General features: G+C 35.3%; 1 protein-coding gene across 2 annotated transcripts in view; it reads right to left on the bottom strand.

Annotated features, from left to right (window-relative positions):
- Positions 1–23,026, bottom strand: part of Edil3 (EGF like and discoidin domains 3) — a 445,087-nt gene that overhangs the window by 283,472 nt on the left and 138,589 nt on the right. Inside the window, exon 3 of one of the 2 annotated variants that reach the window (XM_048455864.3) lies at positions 14,322–14,345. The exons of the other annotated variant lie outside the window; for it this stretch is intronic. Within the exon in view, the coding sequence (XP_048311821.1) occupies positions 14,322–14,345 (24 nt within the window). The remainder of the gene's footprint in view (positions 1–14,321; positions 14,346–23,026) is intronic. 2 annotated transcript variants of the gene reach the window in all.

Raw genomic sequence — 23,026 nt, 5'->3', positions numbered from 1 at the left:
CCCTGTGCTTTGTTGCAATTATAATATTACTAAAGTGTAAGAGCAGAAATGTTGGAAACATGGGCATGATAAGTAAAAATTATAACACATTCCACATGAAAAGGCTAGGGCTCTGGACAATAAGGAGAAAAGTGTATGCTGGTAATGGTAATAACTGCAGAGATAGCAAATCTTTTAATGAAGTCACCAAAAGGCAAAATAAATAGTGCTAGTTTTGCCATCTCCCCTCAAACTGCAAAATTTATGACCACATTATAAGTACTTTGTAAATGTGAAAATGCATTAAATTTGTACCCACATATATAAAAGATTAACATAGCATAGGTTGATTGGTAGTAATCAGGATTTCAGATATCTACCAGTGGCTTCTGCAACACACCTTTCTAAATAAAATAGGACAAATTAAAATTTTTAACAGTTTCAGAAAATGTATACATCTATAGATAATCAAAATGCATAAGAAATTGGGAAGGCCTACTAATTGTAATTTTCACAATGGCTAGAGGATATACTTGCAAGAAGGTACTATGAAGTAGGTTCTGCACTATGGATAGCTGCCTCATCATGTAGGAGACATTGGCTTTCACGTTGCCATTTTCACTTTTGGGAATGAAATGGACAGATGAGTCATCAAATTATTGTGTCCCCAATCTACATAAAGGAAAACTTCTATTTACATTTCACATATGAAGACACTCTAATACTTTGGTAAATATAAGCTATTATTTCCTTCAAACTCTTATTCCCAAGGGCTGGAGAGATTATTCAGAAGAAAACAGGCTGCCCTTCCAGAAGTCCTGAGTTCAAATCCCAACACCCACATGGTGGCTCATAACTCTAGTTCCAGGGAATCCGGCACCCTCACATAGACATACATAAAGGCAAAACACCAATTCACAAGGATAAAAATAAATATCATTTATTAAAAACCCCTAACTTATTTCTTCTTTCTTATTCAAAGAAGCATTTTATGTAAAAAAACAGGAAGCAAACCTGTGATTTCAGAGAAAATAAACCCTTATTACAGTCATGCTAACCACAGTCACCTTTTCTAGAAAGTATTTCTAACAGATGCATAAGTTCAGAACTGGAAAATGAGAAATCACTGTGTGTTACAAAAGGACAAGAAATGCAGGACAAGAGATGAGTGTAAATGGTAAATCTTTTCTGCAGATGAGTAGCATTCTGAAACAGTCAAAAATAAATTAAACTTTTCTAGCCACAATGTTCAGGGCATCTAGAAAATACAGTAGAGGAGGCTGTTCTATCTCTCATGGGGAAATACAGTTATGAAGGTGAATTAAAAGCAGGCACAGCACAGGCACTGATGTTGGAAATAAATGGGGTCTCATGAAATTGAAACTTCTATAAGGCAAAGGACATCATCAATAGCACAAATTGGCAGCCTACAGAATGGGAAAAGATCTTCACCAACCACATATGTGATAGGGTTATTTTCCAAAATATATAAAGAACCCAAGCAACTAGATATCAATAAACCAAACAAATCCATTAAAAAATGGAGTACAAATCTAAACAGAATTCTCAAAAAAAAATGAATCTTAAATGGTCAAGAAATACTTAAGGAGATGTCCAACATCTTAGACATCAGGGAAATACAAATCAAAACAACACCGAATTTCCATCTTACATATGTCAGAATGGCTAAAATCAAAACCACAACTGACAGAACATGCTGGAGAGTATATGGAGCAGGGAGAACAATACAGAATTGCTCATGGGATTGCATATTTATGCATCCACTTTAGAAGTCAGTGCGGCAGTTCCTGGGACTCAACCTACTACAAGACCCAGCTATTCCGATTTTGGGCAAATATGCAAAGGATGCTCAATCATATCAAAAGGACATGTGCTTAGCTTTGTTCATAGTAGCTTTATTTGTAAGAGCCAGAGTCTGGAAGCAACCTAGATGCCCCTCTACCAAGAAATGGATAAATTCATTTGCACAATGAAGTGTTACTCAACTGTTAAAACCAAGGACACCGGGAAATTTGATGGCATATGAAAGGAAAATGAAAAAAAAATCATCCTGAGTGAGGTAACCCAGACCGAGAAAAGATAATCATGGTATGTACTCACTTATAAGTGGATATTAGCTGAAAATAAAGGACAACTATGCTATACAATCTACAGACATAGAGAGACTAGGTAACCAGGGAAGTTCATAGAGGTGGGGTCACCCAGATCTCCCTTGGATAGAGAAATAGAAGAGATTTTGTGGATTAAGGGCAGAATGAGAAGGTCAAATGATCAATCAGGTTGGGTTGGCACTGAAGGGAAGAATGCTGAGGGTGACTATTGAGGGACTTTGAAGTCAGGTGGAAGCCTGCTTCAAGGTAATCTCCCAGTTGTCTATGGGGCAGACCCCAGTTTAGACTCCTAGCAATAGTGCATAAGTAGTCTGAACTGGCCTTAACCTATGACAAGAATGGTGCCTGGCCCAATTCTCATCAGAGAGGCATCATTCAGCAACTGATGAAGACAGATGCAGACACCCACACCCGAACATTTGATGGAGCTCAGGAATCCTGCAGCGGAAGACTGTAGAAGGCAGAGAGGTCAAACACACCATGGAGGAAGGGGTGGCTCACACAATGAACTAACCTGAGTTCATAGGGGCTCACAAGGACTGAACTGACAACCCGTGAGGCACTCAGCATATATTACAGCTGTGTAGTTTGGTCCTCTTATGTGACTCCTAAAAGTGGGAACAGGGTACTTCTCCAACACTTTTACTAACTTTTCAGACCCTATTTCTCATGCTGGGTTTCCTTGCTCAGCTTTAATATATGGGAGGAGCTCAGTCTTACTGCAGCTTGACATGCCCTGTTTTATTGATACTCATAGGAGACCTGGCCATTCCTTCATGGAAAAGTGGGAGGACTGAATTGGAGGGTGGAAGAGGGAGAATGGGGGAGAGGGAGTGAGTGGGAAGGATGGGGAGGAGAAAGGCTGCAGTCAAGATATAAAATAAATTGATGAAAACAACAGCAAAATAAGCACAACAGAAAACAGGCACAGAGGTCTACTAGTTCACTTGAAAGAATATCGTAAAGAACCATATTTAGTGATCAGCCAATCATCCAAATATAAATAAAATTAAACATTCATCGACAGTTTCATCTTTTTGCCACCGCCATTTAAGCAAGCATCCAGAAAGAAGACAGCATTCATTGCTGATACAAACCAAAAGAAACTGAAGAGTATGAGAATTACATTTGATTAATAATATGCTAATCTCTTTGTTCTACAGATCTATATATTCCTAGATATCTCCCAAGGATGACAGCTTGCTTGAACATTCTGGTGAGAGAACAGCGAACTAGGGATGGTGACAGGTTTTTAGGAACTAAACATGACTCAGAGATTTCAGTGGTTTCCGTACTGACAAAATACACAACACAGAATATTAAGACAAGCTGTTCACTTCTGTTTTAGTTTTCTAGTATGAAAATTTACACGATTACTCCAACACATTCTGTCATTAACTTAAGCATGAAAAGAGACTTGAGGGCTTCATTCTAAGGCCAGTATCACAATATCTAAGAATAATAAGCAAAATAAGATAAAAATCCTTGACTAATAAATGATAAAGTCTTATTTCTTATTTTTTATTCCTGAGAAATTATTATTCATTCTTTATGAAGAGTCTTTATGCAACCTTGGAAACAATGATGTTTAAACATCTCTACATTAAATTAATAGGCATTTTTATTTGAATTTATTTCATAGGGATGTATAATTCTGAGTAATTGTGGAAAACATCATTAAATCTTGATGAATTCCAGAAAGAGAAGACCTTGTTTGAACTGATAGATTTTTCTTTTTTTTTTTCCAAAACATGTTTTGGAATATAGTTAAAAGAGTAGGATTCCTTGAAATTTTATTTAACAGTTGGGGTATTTGTCACTTCCCCTACTCCATCTGTCTTAACTTCCTGGTAAGTGGACACATATACATGTATATATACATACATGTAAGTATATATACTTTGTAAGTATAATATATGCTTAAGTATTGTATTTATTATATATAATAATGATATAATATATCATACCTGTCTATCATATATATATATATATATATTATATATATATATATATATATATATATAAAATCTTTTCAATCTATCTAAAATCTTAAAGGGAGTTACACCAATATGGCTGACAATGTAGCTCCACAAGAACAACGGACTAACAAAAATCCCAAAATCCCAATAGTAGGCAGGGAGAATATCCTTCAGAATTATTGCTTAGGGTAGTCCCAGAGACCCCCAAAATAATACAGACTGTATCTACTACCCTTGGTTACTTCTCATGGATTGATGGTACACTAGTATTGCTGAAGACACCACATGCTAAGGCACAGGACACTGAGGTTTCAAGCTGAACCAACCCTTATAGCCTTCCTTTTCCCTTCACTCTGACCTTCATTGTACCAGAAAATACCATACAAGCTTCCAAAAGAGGGAAAGAAGTTAATAGTCTTACCCAGCTCTGACATCTGCTAGCCATAACAATGCCTAGCATGACAAAATATTCATAATGGTTCAATTAGGGGTACTCACACGTTGGAGGTAACCTAAGGCTGTCTAATCAAATTTCAGGTGCACACATTGAGGATTCGTCATTTCAGGTACTAGAGGCTAGTCAAATTTCTGGGAAATGAGCTCATGGATCTTAGGAGAAAATCTAAGGCTTTACCAGGCCATTATAATTCCTAGCTACATCATCAATCTCATCCTTACATTCACAGATAATTGTAGCTATCACCCCTCATCAGTGAAGCTTCTCTCTCTTTATCCTCCTGGACCTCTAATTCCGGAAATCGACTGGATATACAAAATCTCCTGAGGCCCTGCATGGCAGGGCTCATCTTCGAGCTGCCTCTGTTTCCTGATGCAATCCTCTCTATCAACTCCCAGTATCAGAAACCTGCTGGTTGTTGTCATGTTTCGGTGCTTTGATTTCCTGCTAGCAAATATTAACAATGGCCACATTATTAGCATTGTTAACTGAAAGAATACTGACAAAAAGCATATTCTGCTGCAACAAAAGAAAAAGTAGAGATCAATATAATGGCCCTTTTATTTGGTTAAAGAGTTTAAATAGCAATTTAAAGCATGTTTAAAATTTGTATCAAACAATAATCAGTGTTATTATTTCCTTTGTATTTTCATCAAGGAAATGTATTTATCATTTTTTTCTTCAGACCTCTAAGTTCCCATGAAAGCGAACTGGTTTCTTGAATAAGCACTGCTTTTTAAAACTACATAAAATCAGTCTGACTTAATTTGTCATTGATTTAACCAAACCACAAAAATCTATGAAGTACTTACTATGTAACACTTATAGCTATAGTAGGTGGCATTTCAGTAGCAACTAACAGGAAAAAAATCCAATGCATTTTTGGTTATGTCAGCTGATACAAAAATACACTAATGTGCAAGGTGGACTGAGATTCAAATCAACATTGACATTTGAAACAGAGTATAAAACCATGGAAGCCTAGAGGAGGGGTGAACTGTCGAAGAACATAAGCAGGTGCCCTTTGTTCCAATGTGAAAAACAATGTGACATATGAAAGTCCCCTTGAAATAGTCCAAATCTAAAACCTGCTGGGCATTTGCTATGCCCCACCCAGATCCAAGATGACTATAAAATTTCCAGGGATTCATGTGATACTTAACAAAATAAGAAGAAATGTGTAAAAACAAAACAAAATATAAACCCCAAGGGAATAGCTATGAAGAAAACATCAGAAATGATGTCCCTTTGGCCCTTCGGCTTAACTTCAGCAATCACTGACCTATGCATTCCCCTTTTCTGTTTTTAAGGAGTAACCTAATTCTTACTCACGGCAAACACCTCCTCTGGCACAGAGCTTACAATTCTCAGAGAAAGATGTCGGCACCTGGCTTTCCTAGAGGAAGAGAGGATGACCAACTGACCCAGAAATAGCAGAAGGGATTAAATCTGTCCAATGAGAGCATTTAAGGAATATCCATTTTAAGGCAAGGAGAATCAGTATTTCCTGGAGACTTCGTATCTTGCTGTGGACCTGACTTAGTCCTTTCCTCCGGAAACTATCAGACTTATCTTAGAGACCAACTCCATCCCTTTTTTCTGCAGGAAATGTCCAGCAAAATTTTTTTGTTTGTTTTTTAACCAGGGTCTCCTAGTTGATAGGCCAGTCTGTGTCTCAGCAAAGTGATTTCAATATACTTCTTGTCTTCCATCTTATCTCTCCAGTTTCATGCTCAGCTGTGTCACAGCCTGCTTCTGGGAGTCCCTCTTCCCACACCAGCTTACTTCATTGAAGACCCAATCTCTTGTTAAAGACGCATGGTCTCCTCAATCAGTCTATCCCTTTCTCTCCAGACATCCTCTCTGTCCTGCTGCAGCCTTCTTGAAGGAGCCTTCTTTCCCCAACACCTCAGCTCCCTTGAACTTTGTCTCTTTGTGTGTAACCAATTTATTTAGTTCTTTCTTGAAGCCCCTATAAGTCTTTTTATTTCTGTTTCTTTCTGCCAGCCACTGATCTGCAGAAGTGTTTCCTACCAGTGGCCCCACAGCCCCAACACTTGCCTAGAATCCAGAGAGTAACAAAGAAACAGAACACCAAGCCAACAAAGACAAAAACAGATCTCAACTAAATCATCAAAATTCCAGATTCCTAAACTCAAACCACAAAACACAAAAATGAATTGCCAAAACAATACGCTTCCTCCAGAACCTAACAACCAATATTACACTTGACCTTGAGAAATACACTATAGCTACACACAAGACAATGTCTGCAAAGGGGCAGTTATGAATATATTCAAGGGCATAGAGATGAACAGTTGGGTGGGTATGGTGATGATCTGGGAGGTGTGTGGATATGAACAGGTAGGTGGGGTATGGTGACGATCTGGGAGGAGTGTGGGTGTGAGTATGACCAGAATACATTTTGTACAAAAACAAATATTTCAATAAAAAATAAGAGTGAAGAGATTTACTATCATTTCTTTTCCTCCAATGGACATAGCTAAGGGTGCATAGGGTCTCAATAGCTACTGCCAGATAGATCACAAACCAGGATGGAAACAAGTTTTAAGATTAATATTCATGTTCTATGTAAAAAGATGTATTTATAATGCAGAAGCCTGAAGTGAACTGAAGAGGGAAAGACAAAGTAAGAATTTAGTGTCATTATTGAGCTATCTATTGTTCATTCAGTGACTCAACAAAATCAGTTAGCTGTTAAAGAATTTTTTCTTCTCTTTTCATGCAGGCATACACACACTTAATGACATATTGTTCAAAAACTGACTATTTTATTGTTCATGCCATATTTAGAAATAGGGAAAAGACTGAAATATCAATCCTATATAACTTTCTCAATAGTGGTTTCATAATGTATTTTTTAATTTCCTTCATAACTTTTGAAATATAAGTATAGGTTTAGATACATACTTGACTAGGAAAAGAGAGATTTAGAAAAATCACATGTTCATTTTTCCTTAAACAACTATTTAAAAAGCTTTTTTGTGGGGGAATGGAATATATCTATTGATTTTATTGGTAGATTGGAGTTTGGTGTGGATGGAAACATGAGGGATCAGGTTGAGGAGGGAAGGATGGTGGGGGAGAGATGACTAGAATTGGGTGGGATATATAAACCTAGTGCAGTAGAATTTACTGGAACCTATGAGGATGATTATAGTGAGAACTCCTAGCAATGGAAGATTTGGAGGCTGAAATGACCATCTTCTGTAAATAGACAAGGCTTCTAGTATTGGAACTGGGATACATCCAGTATTGAAACACAGTACAGATAGGAAACTACCTATTCTGCCTGCAAGATGAGCTAGGGCAACGGTGTTTCAAGCTTGTAGGGGTGATCAACGATGACTAGTCCAACTTGAGACTCACAGAACAAGAGAGCGCTCAAGTCAGAAATACTTTCTGAATGCCCAGAAACCAGAGGCTGTACAGTCCATCGACCTTGGATAGAACTAAACGCACCTAGAAAAAAAAAGTCAGTGATTCCTAATCACATTCTTCTCTACTCATAAACTTGTGCCTAACCCAAGAGTGATCAGAGAAGGTTCTGAAGCAGATGCAGCATCTGAAGCAGATGCAGAGACACTACAGTCAAATATTAGTTGGAGATCAATGAACCCCACAAAACAGTGGGAGGAAGGAATGTAGAAATCAGAGGAGTTGAGGGTACTAGGAGAACATGGCCCACATAATCAACTAAGGAGTTTTCAAAGGGCTCAGAGAGACTGAAGCACCAAACACAGAACCTGCATCTGTCTGTGCTAGGTCGTCTATGTGTGTGTTGTCATTGCTTAGCTTGGGAATTTTGTGGGTCTCCTAACAGTATGAGTAGGCTATCTATGACTGTTTTGCTTGCTCTTGGAACCCTTTTCATCCTACAGAGCTGCCTTGTCCAGAGTTGATAGGAAGGGTTTGTGTCTGGTTTTATTGCATACTGTTATGCTGCATATGCTTGCTATCCATGGGAGGCCTGTTCTAATTTGCCAGGAACGTGAGGTACTGTGGATATTGAAGGAGGGGAGGTGGCAAAGCTGTGATTAGGATGTACTGTGTGAGAGAAAAATAAATTAAAAGAAAGAGAAAGTATTTAGAGTGGAATGGAATATAAAGTATCAGGCACAAAAATTATATAGCTATGTCATCTCATGGATACTAATATATACTATGCAAATTAGTGTTCTTATATATGGATGGGTATCAAAGAAGTCATTAATAATTTCAAGTAGAAAGTTTGCTTTTTGTAGTTGAACACCATATCACAACACGTGACTATTTTTGAATGGATGCATTTTGAGAAACATAAACATGCCACAGAAAATAAGCATTGTTTACACTGTATCTTGAGAGAATTTACTTAACAATAAGATTTAATCTGCTTGTTCTAATTTTGTAAATTTTGAGGAAATAATGGTACATGACCTACCTTGCTGTATGTCATTATAAATATGTAGATGAAGATATGTATAAATATTTATAGTTTAACAATAATTTTATTTATTTGATGGTTTAATTATAAAGCATTTCTAAAGTCTAAGCTATTTCTTGCTTTACCACAAAGTTTGCCAAAGTAATATGTGAAAAATTGATATGTACATACAATAACAATAAAAATTGCAATTGTTTCCCCATATCTCAACATTATTATTACACAACAGTCAATAGAAAAGTTTTATTCTACGATCTTTTACATTAGTGCTTTGAAGGACTAGTTGAATTAAATCTTTAGAAGCTATGATCTCTCCCCATTTCTCCTGGAATCTAGAGATAATTGCTTCTTCCTTGTTTTACAAACTGTAGCAATAAACTTTGGATTTTATAAATTAGGTTTTAATATTTAAGCCTCTTTTGAATATATTTATGAACAAGACCATTCTTGATAAAATAATTAGTAAAGTTCCTTCAGGCAATAGAGAAAAATATGTATTTCTCTACAAAGGATTATAGAAAATTCATGACAAATTGAAGAGAAAGAAGAATAAGAATGCAGAGTTCTATCTATCTCAGGCCCCAAGGAAATAAAGTACAAAGATCAAAATGAGGAAGCAGCTATTGCTCATTAGAAAATAGTCGGGTAAGAGATCATTTATTTCCGAAATGTATGAGATTTAGAATAATTGAGCAAAGTCAGCGAAGCAGAATTAAACTCCACAAGAAAATAGAAAACAGACCTAAAATAAATGTTATATAGCTTTAAAAAAGACATCACCATAAACAGAAGTAATGGTTTTGAAGTACTATAATAAATATTTCAAAAATTAGAGGAAAGATATCTAATCACTGTGCTTTGGTGTAGGTATACACTGTTTAATTAATAACCTTTTATTTGATAGAACAAAACTATAACTTTTCATTACTAGTAATATCATTTCTATACCTTTTTATATGTTTATGTAAACTATATGTGATAAAGTATGCTTACTAAATAGCTAAACTGATAGTTTAAGACTATTTTAAAGATTTTTAAGGAAACAATGTCAGTGCTAAAGTAGTGAGCATCACTGATTTCAAAGGTAGATTGTTTATGCTTTAGAATCCAGGCAGTGTCACTATCATGAATCTTAATGTCAAATACATAGAGTTTTCTTCAAGTTATGAAAAGTTAAATTTATAAACAAATACAGAAGAGGGTAGGTTTGACAAACTATAATATAGCTCTCATTGCCAAGAATTTTTATAGCTTTTTGATAAAAGCATCCCTAACATACCTGAAGTGATGAACTTTTGTCATTTTGATTTATATTTCCTTCATGATCAGTGACATTCACTTCCTTCCCCATGGCATTGTTCCTCCAGATTGGCAGAGGGGTCCACAAGATACAGTTGTCTAGTTTTTAACCAATTCTTTTAGGATTTGTCACTGTATTGTGTACATTTCTTTTACTGAAATTAAGTTCATGCCAGGTGTTACAAGTCTTACTTACTTCTCACCGAATGCGTTCTCAGAGCCATGATTGCTTTCTTCAGGAAAAGTTTGTGGTTTGGTGTGCTCACTTTGTTTAATTCTTTTGCTGTCTGAGTTTTATTGTGATACCCAAACCATCATTTTCAGGTTACAGGTCCAGGATCCAGTCTGTTGCTCAATTTACTTCTAAGCTCCAAGCATTATATTTATATGTTTCTGTGTTTCAGTTTATTTGGAATGGGCTTCTTAGTTGTGTGCATGCATGTGTGCGTGCGCGCGCGCGCGCGCGTGTGTGTGTGTGTGTGTGTGTGTGTTTATCTGTCTGTTTGCCTTTCTGTCAGGGGAATGTTCAGGGAATCCTGTTTGGTTTCTCCTGGGAATGAATATCGGAGTTACTGTGACACACTGTGGAATTTCCTCAAACAAATGAAACTACCAAGTAAGGCAAAAGTCTCTTCCAGTTGTATATCCAATGTATATCCATCATCTCATAGAGATATATGCATTAATTACCGTGTTCACTGCAACATTATGATAGCTAAGATATGGAAAGAATCTTGGTGTTCATTCTTAGAGAACTAGAGAAGGAAATTATCACATATGCTAATCCATACAGTGGGGTGCTATATCTCCCTTAACAAGAGTTTTTGACATCTGAAACAACATGGATAATTCTACATCTGGACATATCATGTCAGATATATGTGGAATTAAATTATTTGCATACATATAAACCATTAGTAGAATAGGGATTATTGGGGCATTGGCTGGCTTGAATTTCTATATCAGTTTAGAGAGTAGTCATCTACAGAGGGAATATACAGCATGATTACAGCAGCTAATCATATCAAACTGTGTATTAGGACATTGCTAAAAGAGCCCATTATATATAGTTGAAAGCAAATATATGTATATATTGTAAATTTGTATAGATTATATATATATTACATCATAAGCTCTATAATGTTCAAAAATTATAAAGTAAATTCAACAATAAGAGGGAAAACATGTGTGGTTTCACTTTTTTTTCATTAGAATATATTTTAAAAAGAAAAATAAACAATAAATCAGCTAAAGATAGTTAATGCTTTATTATAATTAATCCTTCTGATTCAAAGACAAAATTATTTTTCAGAGGAAACAACAAACCTCGCAGATAATATTATCACAATGTGATATGTCAGCAGAAATTAGATTACATGGGTGTAGAAAGTGGAGGACAAGATAAGGATTAATACTCAAAGATAAATAAAACTATGGTTTGGGAATACAAAGTCATCTGTACAGAATCATCTCAACTTCAAAGTTTTGAAGTTGAGGCAAAATAATGTCATAAGTTAGATAGAAGAGGTTCAACAATCTATGAACCTGCTCTTCAATCATGTGAATTTCACAGGCATGATGAGAAGAAGTGTGCAGTGCCTACTGGAGTAGGAGTAATGTAAGGGAGTTTTCCTCATCTAAATTAGTGCAGAGCATTCCAATGATGTGAAATTGAAAAAACCTAACCTGTGGGTTTACCCAAATCACTGACGGGACTTTTAAGACATTTGTAATGTATGCTGTTATACAGCACTCATGTATCATTGAATTTATCAATGAAATGTATATATTAATTATTTTGCCATAATCCATTTTATTTTGATCTTTTTTATCTGTTCTTACAAGACAATCCTTCCCTGGGTTAACACAATATTAGAAACCATAAGGCCATGCAGCTGAGCAAAATTTCTTTGATAAATAGAACTGACAGCACCTCATCCATAAGCTCTAACAGAATCATTGTGCTAACTAGAATTTTGTACCATGATAAGGTCTTTTTTTAAATATATATATATATATATATATATATATATATATATATATATATATTAGGGGCTGGAGAGATGGCTCAGAGGTTAAGAGCACTCACTGCTCTTCCAGAGGTCCTGAGTTCAATTCCCAACAACCACATGGTGGGTCACAACCATCTATAGTGAGATCTGGTGCCCTCTTCTGTTGTGCAGGCATACATGCAGACAGAACACTGTATATATAATAAATAAATGAATAAATCTTTAAAAATATTTTAAAGAGAAGAACTATTTATTCATTGAATGTTGACTGAGGTTTCTGTTCCACCCAGTCATGCAGCTATTTAGTTCCAAAGAAATACACCGAGGTCTACATTAATTGTAAACGGATTGGCCCAGTAGCTCAGGCTTTTTATTAATTAACTCTTATAACTTATGTCAGCCTATAATTCTTGTCTGTGTTAGCCATGTGGCTTGGCATTTTTTCATTGATGCAGTCACATCTTGCTTGCTTTGTGCCTGGCTTCCTTTGCATATGGGTGACAACTGCAGACTGATTCTTTCCTCTTCCCATAATTCTCATTGCCATGCCTCTACTTCCTGCCTGTTTGCTGTTGCCCTGCCTGGCTACTGGCCAATCAGCATTTTATTAAAAATAATACAAGTGAAAGGATCAAAAACCATTGTCACACAGCAATTGGTTACATAAGTTGCTGTCCATAAATGTGGGCCTTGATGGTGGAATGGCTCATCTCATATCTAGGAAAGAGAGATATTTTCCTTCTTTTCAGTTTTTCCATTCAGTTTCCCTGGGAGCTTATTGGAGTTGACCAGTCAGGGTCTTCCTATGTGAACGAAACCTCTCTGGGTGCAGCGTTGGTCAGGGGAGTGTTTTACTAATTTTCTAGGCATTTTTTTTCAGTAAAATCATATTGATAATCAAGATTAAGCACAGAGCTACAATCTTCTCTGTCAAGTAATCAACTGAAGTTGACTGTAGCTTTGGGAATCATTTCCTTGCTTTATTCCTCAACCCTAAGTCCTTTCTTCCATTCCATATGAGAAAACTCTCTGGTGCTGACCTCATCAGACTGTTCCTCTTCAGAGCCTTCAATGACTTCATCTCAGACCTCATTCTTTGGAAACTTATTGTCTGGCATTCTGGTGGTTTATTAATTGCCAATCAAGAGCAATGTATCTACAATCTGTCCACAGAATTGTGTTTTCTCTTCCTAGTGTTTCCCTTTGGTCTGTCTCACATTCCTGGAAACATGTTAAGAAGCCCATATTCCCTTCTACCAACGCAGACATTGATACTCTCTGTGATAGTCACTTCAGGACTTATCCTGTGCTTAAAAATCCCAATTAGTTAGATGATCACCTTAAGAATATGTGAATTAAAAAAAAAATTTAAATATGTGACTTAGTCAACCACATAATTTCCATCCTTAAATTTAAATAACATGCCTGATGTTTTAGCTATATTTACAATACAATTTAATGCCTTGGAGAATATTTCAGAAAGATTATAACTTTTTTCTTTTTTGAGATTTAATTGAGATATTTTACCTTCGTTATTTTTAAGCATTTATTTCAGTACTGTAGTTTTCTATGTTTCCATATTCTTTAATGTTTGTGTTGCTATAATTTCCTACATAATTCAAACTAGCTTAGTATAGCCTGCCTATAGAATAAAAATTCAAACAAAACAGCTAATTTTCTGGTTGAAACATTAACAAAATATACTTCAAAAAGTTGGGCCTTTGTTTTTTACATGTTTACTTGCTCATTTCAGACAGAATCATAATATGTAATCCAGGTTGAGTTGGAATTTGTTGAGAAGGGCACTTTGTCCTGGAACTCATGATGTCCTCTATCAGACTCCTAAGGGCTGGAATTAGAGGTGTATGCCATCATCCTTGACTTAAACATCATTTGGGGATGCTATAGTAACTTCATCCTAGAGCTAGGTGAATACTCAACTTTTGAGGTCAATTTTTTATTACTAGACTGATAAATTAAATAGGAAAAGAAGTCTTTGTAATAAAGGATGCTTACCTGCTGAAGTAGGCTCTTCTTCATCTATATGAAAGGAATGGAGATGAAATGGACAGAAAAAGGGGGATGGAGTGGGTAGTGGTAGGGGAAGGGGAGAAAGAGAGAAAAAATAAATATTAATATGATGCATATATTCAAATAATCACTACTAGCCAATGCCTAATAATTTTGGCATAGACTACAAATTTTTTAATTGTTTAAATTCCATATAATTAATTAGAGGAAATGCAAATAGACATTTGCATTATTTAATGTATGTATTTATTAGAAAGGATCATTTTCTTGTCCTAATTTAGTTAGTTCATGAAGTTTTAAATAGTTTTTTAAGATATTAGTCATATATAATATATAGATGCTGGAAATGCCCCCCCCCCCCCGTAGTTAACAGGTTCCAAAGAAGGGCAAGGAGTAGGCAAGGGAAGAAGTGAGCCAGGCCACGGTGGTGATGATATTCTTCAGGCTGAATAATTAGCAGTCAGAATGATTCTTTATCTATACATAATTAGGTAAGCGGGGAGAGATGCATGTTGACCCAGAACATAGATCATAGCATTTTTGTTTCTTGACATGTGTTTAACTTTTTCTCTTGCTCATCTGCGGTCATAAGATTAGTCATCATTGATAAACAGAGTTATCCTTTATAATAATTTTTATTCATTAACCCCATAACCCAAATTATAAGAATCTAGAGGCATATCACAGCCAGTTTTCAGGTTGGTAGCTCTTGTGTCTTCAAGGATGCTAGATAGAAAAAAAATATCTTCAAGCTAGACTGCACAGATTGCCACTTCCTGAGTGAGTAATTGATGGAGGAGGGCTAACTGTCTATTGTTACTTTCATTGGTTAATAAAGAGACTGCCTTGGCCTTTTTGACAGGACAGCAGCTTAGATAGGTGGAGTAAACAGAACAGAATGCTGGGAGGAAGAAGGCAGTGAGGCAGACGCCATGACTCTCCTCTCCAAAATAGCTGCAGGTTAGAATGCTCCTGGTAAGCCACCACCTCGTGGTGCTACACAGATTGTTAAAAATGGGTTAGATCAATATGTGAGAATTAGCCAATAAAAAGCTAAAACTAATGGGCCAGACAGTGTTTAAAAGAATACAGTTTCCATGTAATTATTTCAGGGGTAAAGCTAGCTGGGAGGCGGGCGGCGGAAAGCGGTCCATCGCTCCTTTTATAAGTAATGTATTATTAACTCTTAATGGTCAGAGTGTCCATGAAAACTATTTAGGTAAAAGCTATCGCTGTTATTATTCAAACTCTCGTATAATACAATGTTTTACGTTTTATATCTTTATAGAATTGATTTTTTGTCTAATCCTGGCATTCTTTTGTTCCTTGGTCACAAGACACACAGTGGTCCTGCATGAACTAAATTTTATAAGAAATGGAGGCACTTCTTTCTTTTATCATCTTTCCACATCATTCTTTGTCCATCAATATAAGTTCTTCTGTGGGTTAAGATAATTTCAGCTAATCTATCTTTGTTGTTGTATATGCCATGGAGTTGCTTGAGTGTATAGAAGGAAGAGGCTTGTAATGTGAGCTGTGGTCAACTTCTCTAGCCCACCAAATCATGTTGACCTTTTTAAGTTTACTTTGTTTTGATTATCTTGTTCCAGAACAAGGACAGGGGTAGATGTTAAAATAATATCTCAGACCATCATAGAGAGATCTCTGGCTTCTAAATGTACATCACAACTTCCAAGGTATCAGGAAGACCCACAAATAGATAAGATTATCACTAAAAGAGGAAGAGGTAGCATGCTCAGGAATTTTCTGGGGAAACTTAGATGCGGTGCTCCTGGGGGAAGGCAAAAGTGAGTGATCAGAAAATTTCCATCATTCCAATATCCCCAATTGTACAAATATTAAAAGTCTCCCAAGCATACAACATGTGGAGATCAAAACCAAAGGTGACCTGGCAGCTGTCATGCAGCTCAGCTTTGCTGGGTCTTTGCCAGGCCACTGGATAAACTTTATGATGTTTGCTGGTCCCATGAGATATGGCTGTGCCATCTCAACCTTTTTAATTTTTTAGCTTAAGGGTTGGTAGATCTACTAGTGTGGCTGATAAGGCATATCTTCGTTTATGGATTACAACTGGAAGCACAAGATTCAAATAAGCACAACTCCTGGGATTATTCCCAAAGAAAGATTCACTATTCATCTTTTATTCAGTCTTGTAAACAGCAACAACTTTTACTCTATGTGATAGAACATATTTATTAAACCCACTGCTTCGACACCATGGTGATTTTTCTAAACAAAGTTCTAGTACACATTCACTGTTCTTACCGTCTGTCATTTCCCTATCCTGTCTTCTCACCCAAACACTGAAGCATACACATTCAGTCATTGCCATGTACCATACACACTTCAAGAATCATGAATGATAAATGATATCATGATAAAGACATGAATGTGTGCTTTGTTTCTTTGTCTCACTGTCTCCCTAAGGCTGACCTGGAATTGAAAGTTGGCCTTGAACTCACAGAATTGAAGTGATTATATTTCCCAAGGCCCCCTACCCCATGTAGGAATTATGACACCTAGCTTTATGGATAGAAATTTTAAAGAATGCATCCAGATAATCTTCTAATGTATTCTTCAGCCCACATAAAGATAAACATGGATACTATAAAAGCAGAGATCATAATATGAAAAATTATCTAACTGCAGTATTTCACAAGCCTAGAACCGATGTCTGGCCTCTTTGTCAAACTAATTACTCAGAATACTTTTAAATGGCACTAATTTGCAGAAGGATTGAAATATTGACATGTGATATTACAATGTGGCTATATGAACCATAACTTCTTACACTGTTTGTCATGCTGATTCCTGCATTGAATATGAAGGCTTTTGAGAGCAGTAAGGCTACAAGCAGTAACCTAATGTGTGCATGTTGAGAGGAAACCCAGAAAAGATAAGAGTGAAAAGCAGAGGTCACATGAAGAGTTTCCTAATTTCTCATGCAATCTATCTTTTTAGCTTTATTTTCCCACATACATACTGGGCATCAGTGTGTTTGCTCTGTGCCTAAGAGCAATTTTCCCAGAATATTTCCATGGAATAATATATCAAAAGCCAACACTATTCCACTTTATTTGTCATGCTTCAAAATAAAAGAATTATTAAGTTGAATGATTTATCTCCATTCAAGCTTGATTTGTTAATCAACGTATCTTGTGTAACTAGGAAATGTTCTCCACTCTTTCCATTAAAGTCAGAACTCTACTGGGTACATTTGAAACAAGCTTACTTTGGGTGCTTACAGTACTTTCCACACCCATTTTGGCTTACATTATTGGTAAATAAAGAAATAGAGAGCAAACATGGTTGTCACACATGACATTGAAAATATAAATATTTAAAAAGCTGTTTCCACTTCATCATGTCCAAAATATACCATAATACATTCACAGAAGGAAGTACTGGTAGCTTCCTAATTTCTTAGTAGGAAATTGTAAAAAAAAAAAAAACCTACAAAAGATTTGACTTACATAGTTCATTGCAAATATCTGGATATTTAAATGGATAAAAGTAAATACACTTGTAGCTATTCAGGTTACATTATTAAAATAATTTAATTCTTAAGGCAACTAATAGTTGAAGATTAGTGAGGTTGCACAGCTTCTACAGACTCCAAAATTTATGAAAAACTGTTTATTTAAATTTGAGATGATATCAGTTTGACTGAAAAACTTTAGTCTTTCCTTATACCTTATTGTCCAGCAAAAGCTGATTCAGTGCCTTCTCAGAAAAAGTAGAAAAAGAAATGACAAAGAATCTATTGAAATTTTTTTTCACTACCATTTACAAATTGGGACATGAAATAAGGACTGTCCAAATTCCTCATATTATCGACTGGGCTTAAGCCCAAGTAGAAATAAAACAATAAAACAAAATCTAACATTGGGGGTGAGGTGATAATTCCTCTTGGGGGACTTCCCTATGCCTTGTACAATGCAGGGATATAAATAAAAAGTGAGAACCTGACTATAGTTATACAGAGTAGAAGAGCAACTATAGACAAAGATGAAGTAGTAGAATTGCTAAGATTCTTAAGTCTGTTTTGAATGCATTAGCCAGGATTTTCAGCCTCTAGAAAGTTCCCAAAAGGCACATATAAACATAACTATTGTTGTGGTTGGGTTCTGCCTGACATTAAAACCAATGTTTAAAAAAGTACAAAGTAGGCCAGACAGCACATGCCTTTAGTGTCAGCAATTAGCAGGCAGAGGCAGGTGATTCTCTGAGTTTGAGGCCAGCCTGGTCTACAAAGAAAGTTCCAGGACAGCCAGGGTTACAGGCAAAACCTTGTCTCAACAAATAAAAAAATAGTAGGAAGTGTTCTCAACTTATATTTGGCCTTAGCATACCTTAAAATATCTTTACCACAAATGGAGAGTATAGAATTACCAGGAGCAGAGTATTGTATTGGGTTTTATTTCTATGAAGCCTCTAACTTAATTTCCAACAATATTTAGGTTTCATTAAGTAATACACATAATTTTAACATATGCAAGTTCACCAAGGCACATATACTGATATTAGTTCATTTAACTAATTAGTAGCTATATAGTTGTATGAAAAGGCTCTGTGTAGGTTAACTATATCACAGAACAAAACATCAAAAAGTATTAACAGGTGGTAACTCAAATCTCAGAATAAAAATAAACCTTAAAATTGATATCAGTAGTCCAAATAATGCCATTTCCAAGAAACTTGAATCATAGACTGTGCTGTCATACTAGCCATGTGACTTGTACTCTTCCCATTTGCTTCTTAGAGTCAGCCATGAACTCATTGGTTAATAAAGATGTTGATCTGACCTCAGCCAGTCTTGTTTAGTTCTGGAAATTAATACACAAGCACTAAGCAAAGCAACTGATAAAATAAGTGTTGCTCATGTCAATTCTTAAATGCACTGCAATTCGTGTGATGTTAGGAAGACAGTCAGTAAAGAAAGATCTGACATTCAGGAATTAACTAAAGACTGTTCTTCCATCAAGCATAGTAAACTCTCCCTTGGTGTTTGCTAAAATGTTGTAACGTTTCGCACATCTTTTGAATTTGAATTTGAATTTTGGGAGTTATCCCAGGCTGTTGCATTTTTAAAAGCTCTGCAGGTGGCTTTTGTGAATACTATGTTCTGAAAATGATGGCAGTAGACCATCAAAGTTGATTAACTGGAAGGAAGCCATGGGTCCAGTTGGTGGAAGTTTTATAGTAAGTTAGAAGCAGGGAAAAATAAGTAAAATAAAATAAAATCACTTTGAAATATATATTGCAATTCACTTTTTCCTCATAATATTGTAAATTTTTGTTATCTTTACTATTGAAATTGGAAGTAAATGACAGTAGGTTTAAATTGAAGGCAGCTAAAGCGAAATCTGCCCTCTTTTCTTACCCACAGTCACTGTTCCAGGTATAGAAATAAGTATATCCTTTGTTAAGTTTGATTCTGGATACACAAGTCTCTCATAAAGAGTGACACAGTTCCTGCAGAAAATGACATCCAACACTCATTACCCTTTAAATGATTTCTGTATTTTATATAATATTTAATATATGGCAAACTGCATCCAAATAGTTGTTATACCATACTGCTTAGAAAATAATGTCCAGAATAGAAATATCTTCTTGATTAGTGCAGAAACAATTTACTTTCTATCTAATACTGGTTGACTTTCCACCATAGAGAAGAAAAGATCTGCCACCATTTGCCAACACCATTGAGTAATGAGAACTCTACTGATGCCAGCGTGGGGAGAAACAGCTTTTTCTGAGAAAGTGCATATAGGTATATCTTTCATATTGATTCTTCTGTCTCTCCTTTATATAACAACAAGGAAGCCTATAGAAACCTAATGAATTATCAAACAACTTAAAATCATAATTGATACTATCTTTTAAAGACTCAGTAGCTGGGCAGTGATGGCATACACCTTTAATCTCAGCACTTGGGAGCCAGAGGCAGGTGATCTTTGTGAACTCAAGACCAACCTAGTCTACCGAGCAGGACAGCTAGGGCTGTAACACAGAGAAAGGTTGTCTCAAAGGAAAAATAAACAAGACTCACTGGATGCTAAGCCATTTACAGTGATTGATTTATTAGACATTTGTTTACCTGAATTCAATTGTAAACAAAATATTTTTGCAAACCTATAACTGTCTATGCAACGGTTTCCATATTCATTGCTACACTTTAGTTATAGTTTAAGATATATTATTAAATGAGTTGGGAAATATTCATATGCATGTAGCCATGATCACTTTATATAAAATTTTTTATAAATACTGTATGTGTATATTATTGAGAAAAAAGATATAATCACTTAAAACTTTAACTTGGTTAGTTAACTACAGAAACATATGGAAAATATACTTGACAATCTTATGGAACCAGTAACCCATACAAAACAGGAATTCCGATGAGAAAAACTACACTCTATAGCTTACTGTTCAGGCCAATGCTAATCTGTTGCTGTGTTAAAGTATGCTGGGATGTATTAAAGTTATTTGAGGCAGTTGAGACCAAAAATGCAAGCAAACTCAGGCTCTCAGAAATCTCCAGGATGCACTAATACAATAAAGCCACACCTTTGATTTTGAAGTGGACCACTTCTTTTTCCCAGACAATCTAGCGTCCATATGTATAGGAAGTGAGAGAGTACACAGGAGAAGCAGGAGAATTTCACTGGATGACTCCTTTGCCTGCATACACACCCCTGCCCACTCCAAACGCTTTCCTTTTCTTCTTCAGGTACCAACTACGCAGTACAATAACTACTCAGACACAATAGTCTGTGTATTACCCCAATAACATATGAGTTTCTTCACTGAAAATACGTTTGTGCATTTTTTGTTTTAAGCAATTCTATCTGTACTTTTCGTACCTTTAACATTTCTGGATTTTAAATGAGCTTTTGTACTTGGATAATTTATGTATTGCAAACAATTCTGTAGCCAATGTGACTTCACATCTCATAGGGAAACCACATTCGGAAGTATGAAGTAGACACTTATTATTTCATCAAACATTATTATGTGGATACTGATCAACTCATAGAGACTTAGGAAATTCTATTACTATGCCATAAACCCAGTTAATTTTTGCAAATATATGATTTTTAACATGTAAGTAACTATGCAAATGGCTATTCTATATGTAACAATATTTACTGATATTTCAAAGTATTTTATATTTAACTGCAATGAAGTAAAGGTGTTGATAATGTTCATATGTGATTACTCATGCCTGTTTGATGCCAGATAAAAATGTGGTGTGCCTTCATTATAAGATATAAAAAAGTAAACAATTTCAGACTTAAACTCAGTCATAAAAGTAATGTAGATTATATTGTTTATGAGGCTGTTTTTCAAAAGACTTAAGAAATATTTAAAGAAAAGCTTTGTTCTTGTTGTTTGTTTCCTTGTTTTTGTTTTTGGTTTTTGGCTCAATGAAAATAGGACTAAGAGCATCAGAATTTCAGTTATCATCTTCTTGCTTGTTTGAGTGTATGACAAAGACTTTCCTAAAACGTCTCAGGCAATCTAGGAAGGGGTCAATTCAACACTATAGGAATTGCAGAGCATATAGGAATTTCACTCAGTGGATGCAATATTGGAAAAGAAAATAAACACTAAACAAAAAATTCCTCTCTTTAAAGAATTTCACAAGCATTTTAAGTTCTTAGTGATAATACAGCATGCATGTAAATATAGTAATAATATGCAAAACTAATCACATATGCACTTCATTTGCATGCCAATGTCTTATATGGTTACTAGTCTTCCCTATAAACAGAACTTCTTAAGACAAGACTGAATCTAATTTTGCTTACCATATGAGAGAGGCTTTCTATTCTAGGACCTGAAGCCGACCAAGAGTTCAAAGGAAAATGTCCGAACACAGTAAAGTTGGAGAGCCTTTTAATTCAATCATTTTTGTTACTCAATAGAGCTCAACAGCTTTCTTATACAATAGTGCTAATAGGATAAAAAGAAAGCTTTTGAATGATCATCTATATTTTGTTATACAAATCTCTATATATTTAAATATATTATTTCAATAACTAAATTTAATGTCTTGTTATGGATCAAGAAAGGATAGATATTATATTTGAAAGACAAAGAGTATTCTACTGACATTTGATGCATGAATAATTACATCTGCAATTGTTAAGAATACTCACAACACATCAAACAATCGTGTGTTAACAGAGTAGGTTAATTACAAGAACCATAACGTGCATTTTTGATGTTTGGCAGCAATAGAAATCATATGGGCTTTACAATTAATTATATACTGAATTATTTTAAATACCCTTGACAGTGAATTTAATAGTAAAGGGTACAAATAAAGAATAAAAGATAAAATGGAAACTTTGGTTTTACTATTTGCTGTAGGCTAAAAAATTTATTTATGAAAGTAAGCACAAGTCTTAGAATCTTTACATTCGAGTAGTTTGTGTAGTCTACAGAATATTAAAGCTTTTTTTAAATATATGTTTTATTAGTTAACAATGGTTAAGTTGTGTTATACCATAAAAGGATATACAATTAAATATTCTGATGGTTTTAAAGCACGTTTTGTTTAATGACTCAACCCTCTTCACATATGTAAACTTATTCCATCTTCTTGGGTTAATTTCACCCCATACCCAGTCACTTACTTAGAGGGAATTAGTCTC

Source organism: Myodes glareolus, chromosome 15, assembly GCF_982192425.1.
Source record: "Myodes glareolus chromosome 15, mMyoGla1.1, whole genome shotgun sequence".
In the NCBI taxonomy this organism is placed as follows: domain Eukaryota; kingdom Metazoa; phylum Chordata; class Mammalia; order Rodentia; family Cricetidae; genus Myodes; species Myodes glareolus.
The sequence above is the reverse complement of the archived record's forward strand: the minus strand, read 5'-3'. Positions and strand labels throughout refer to the sequence as shown.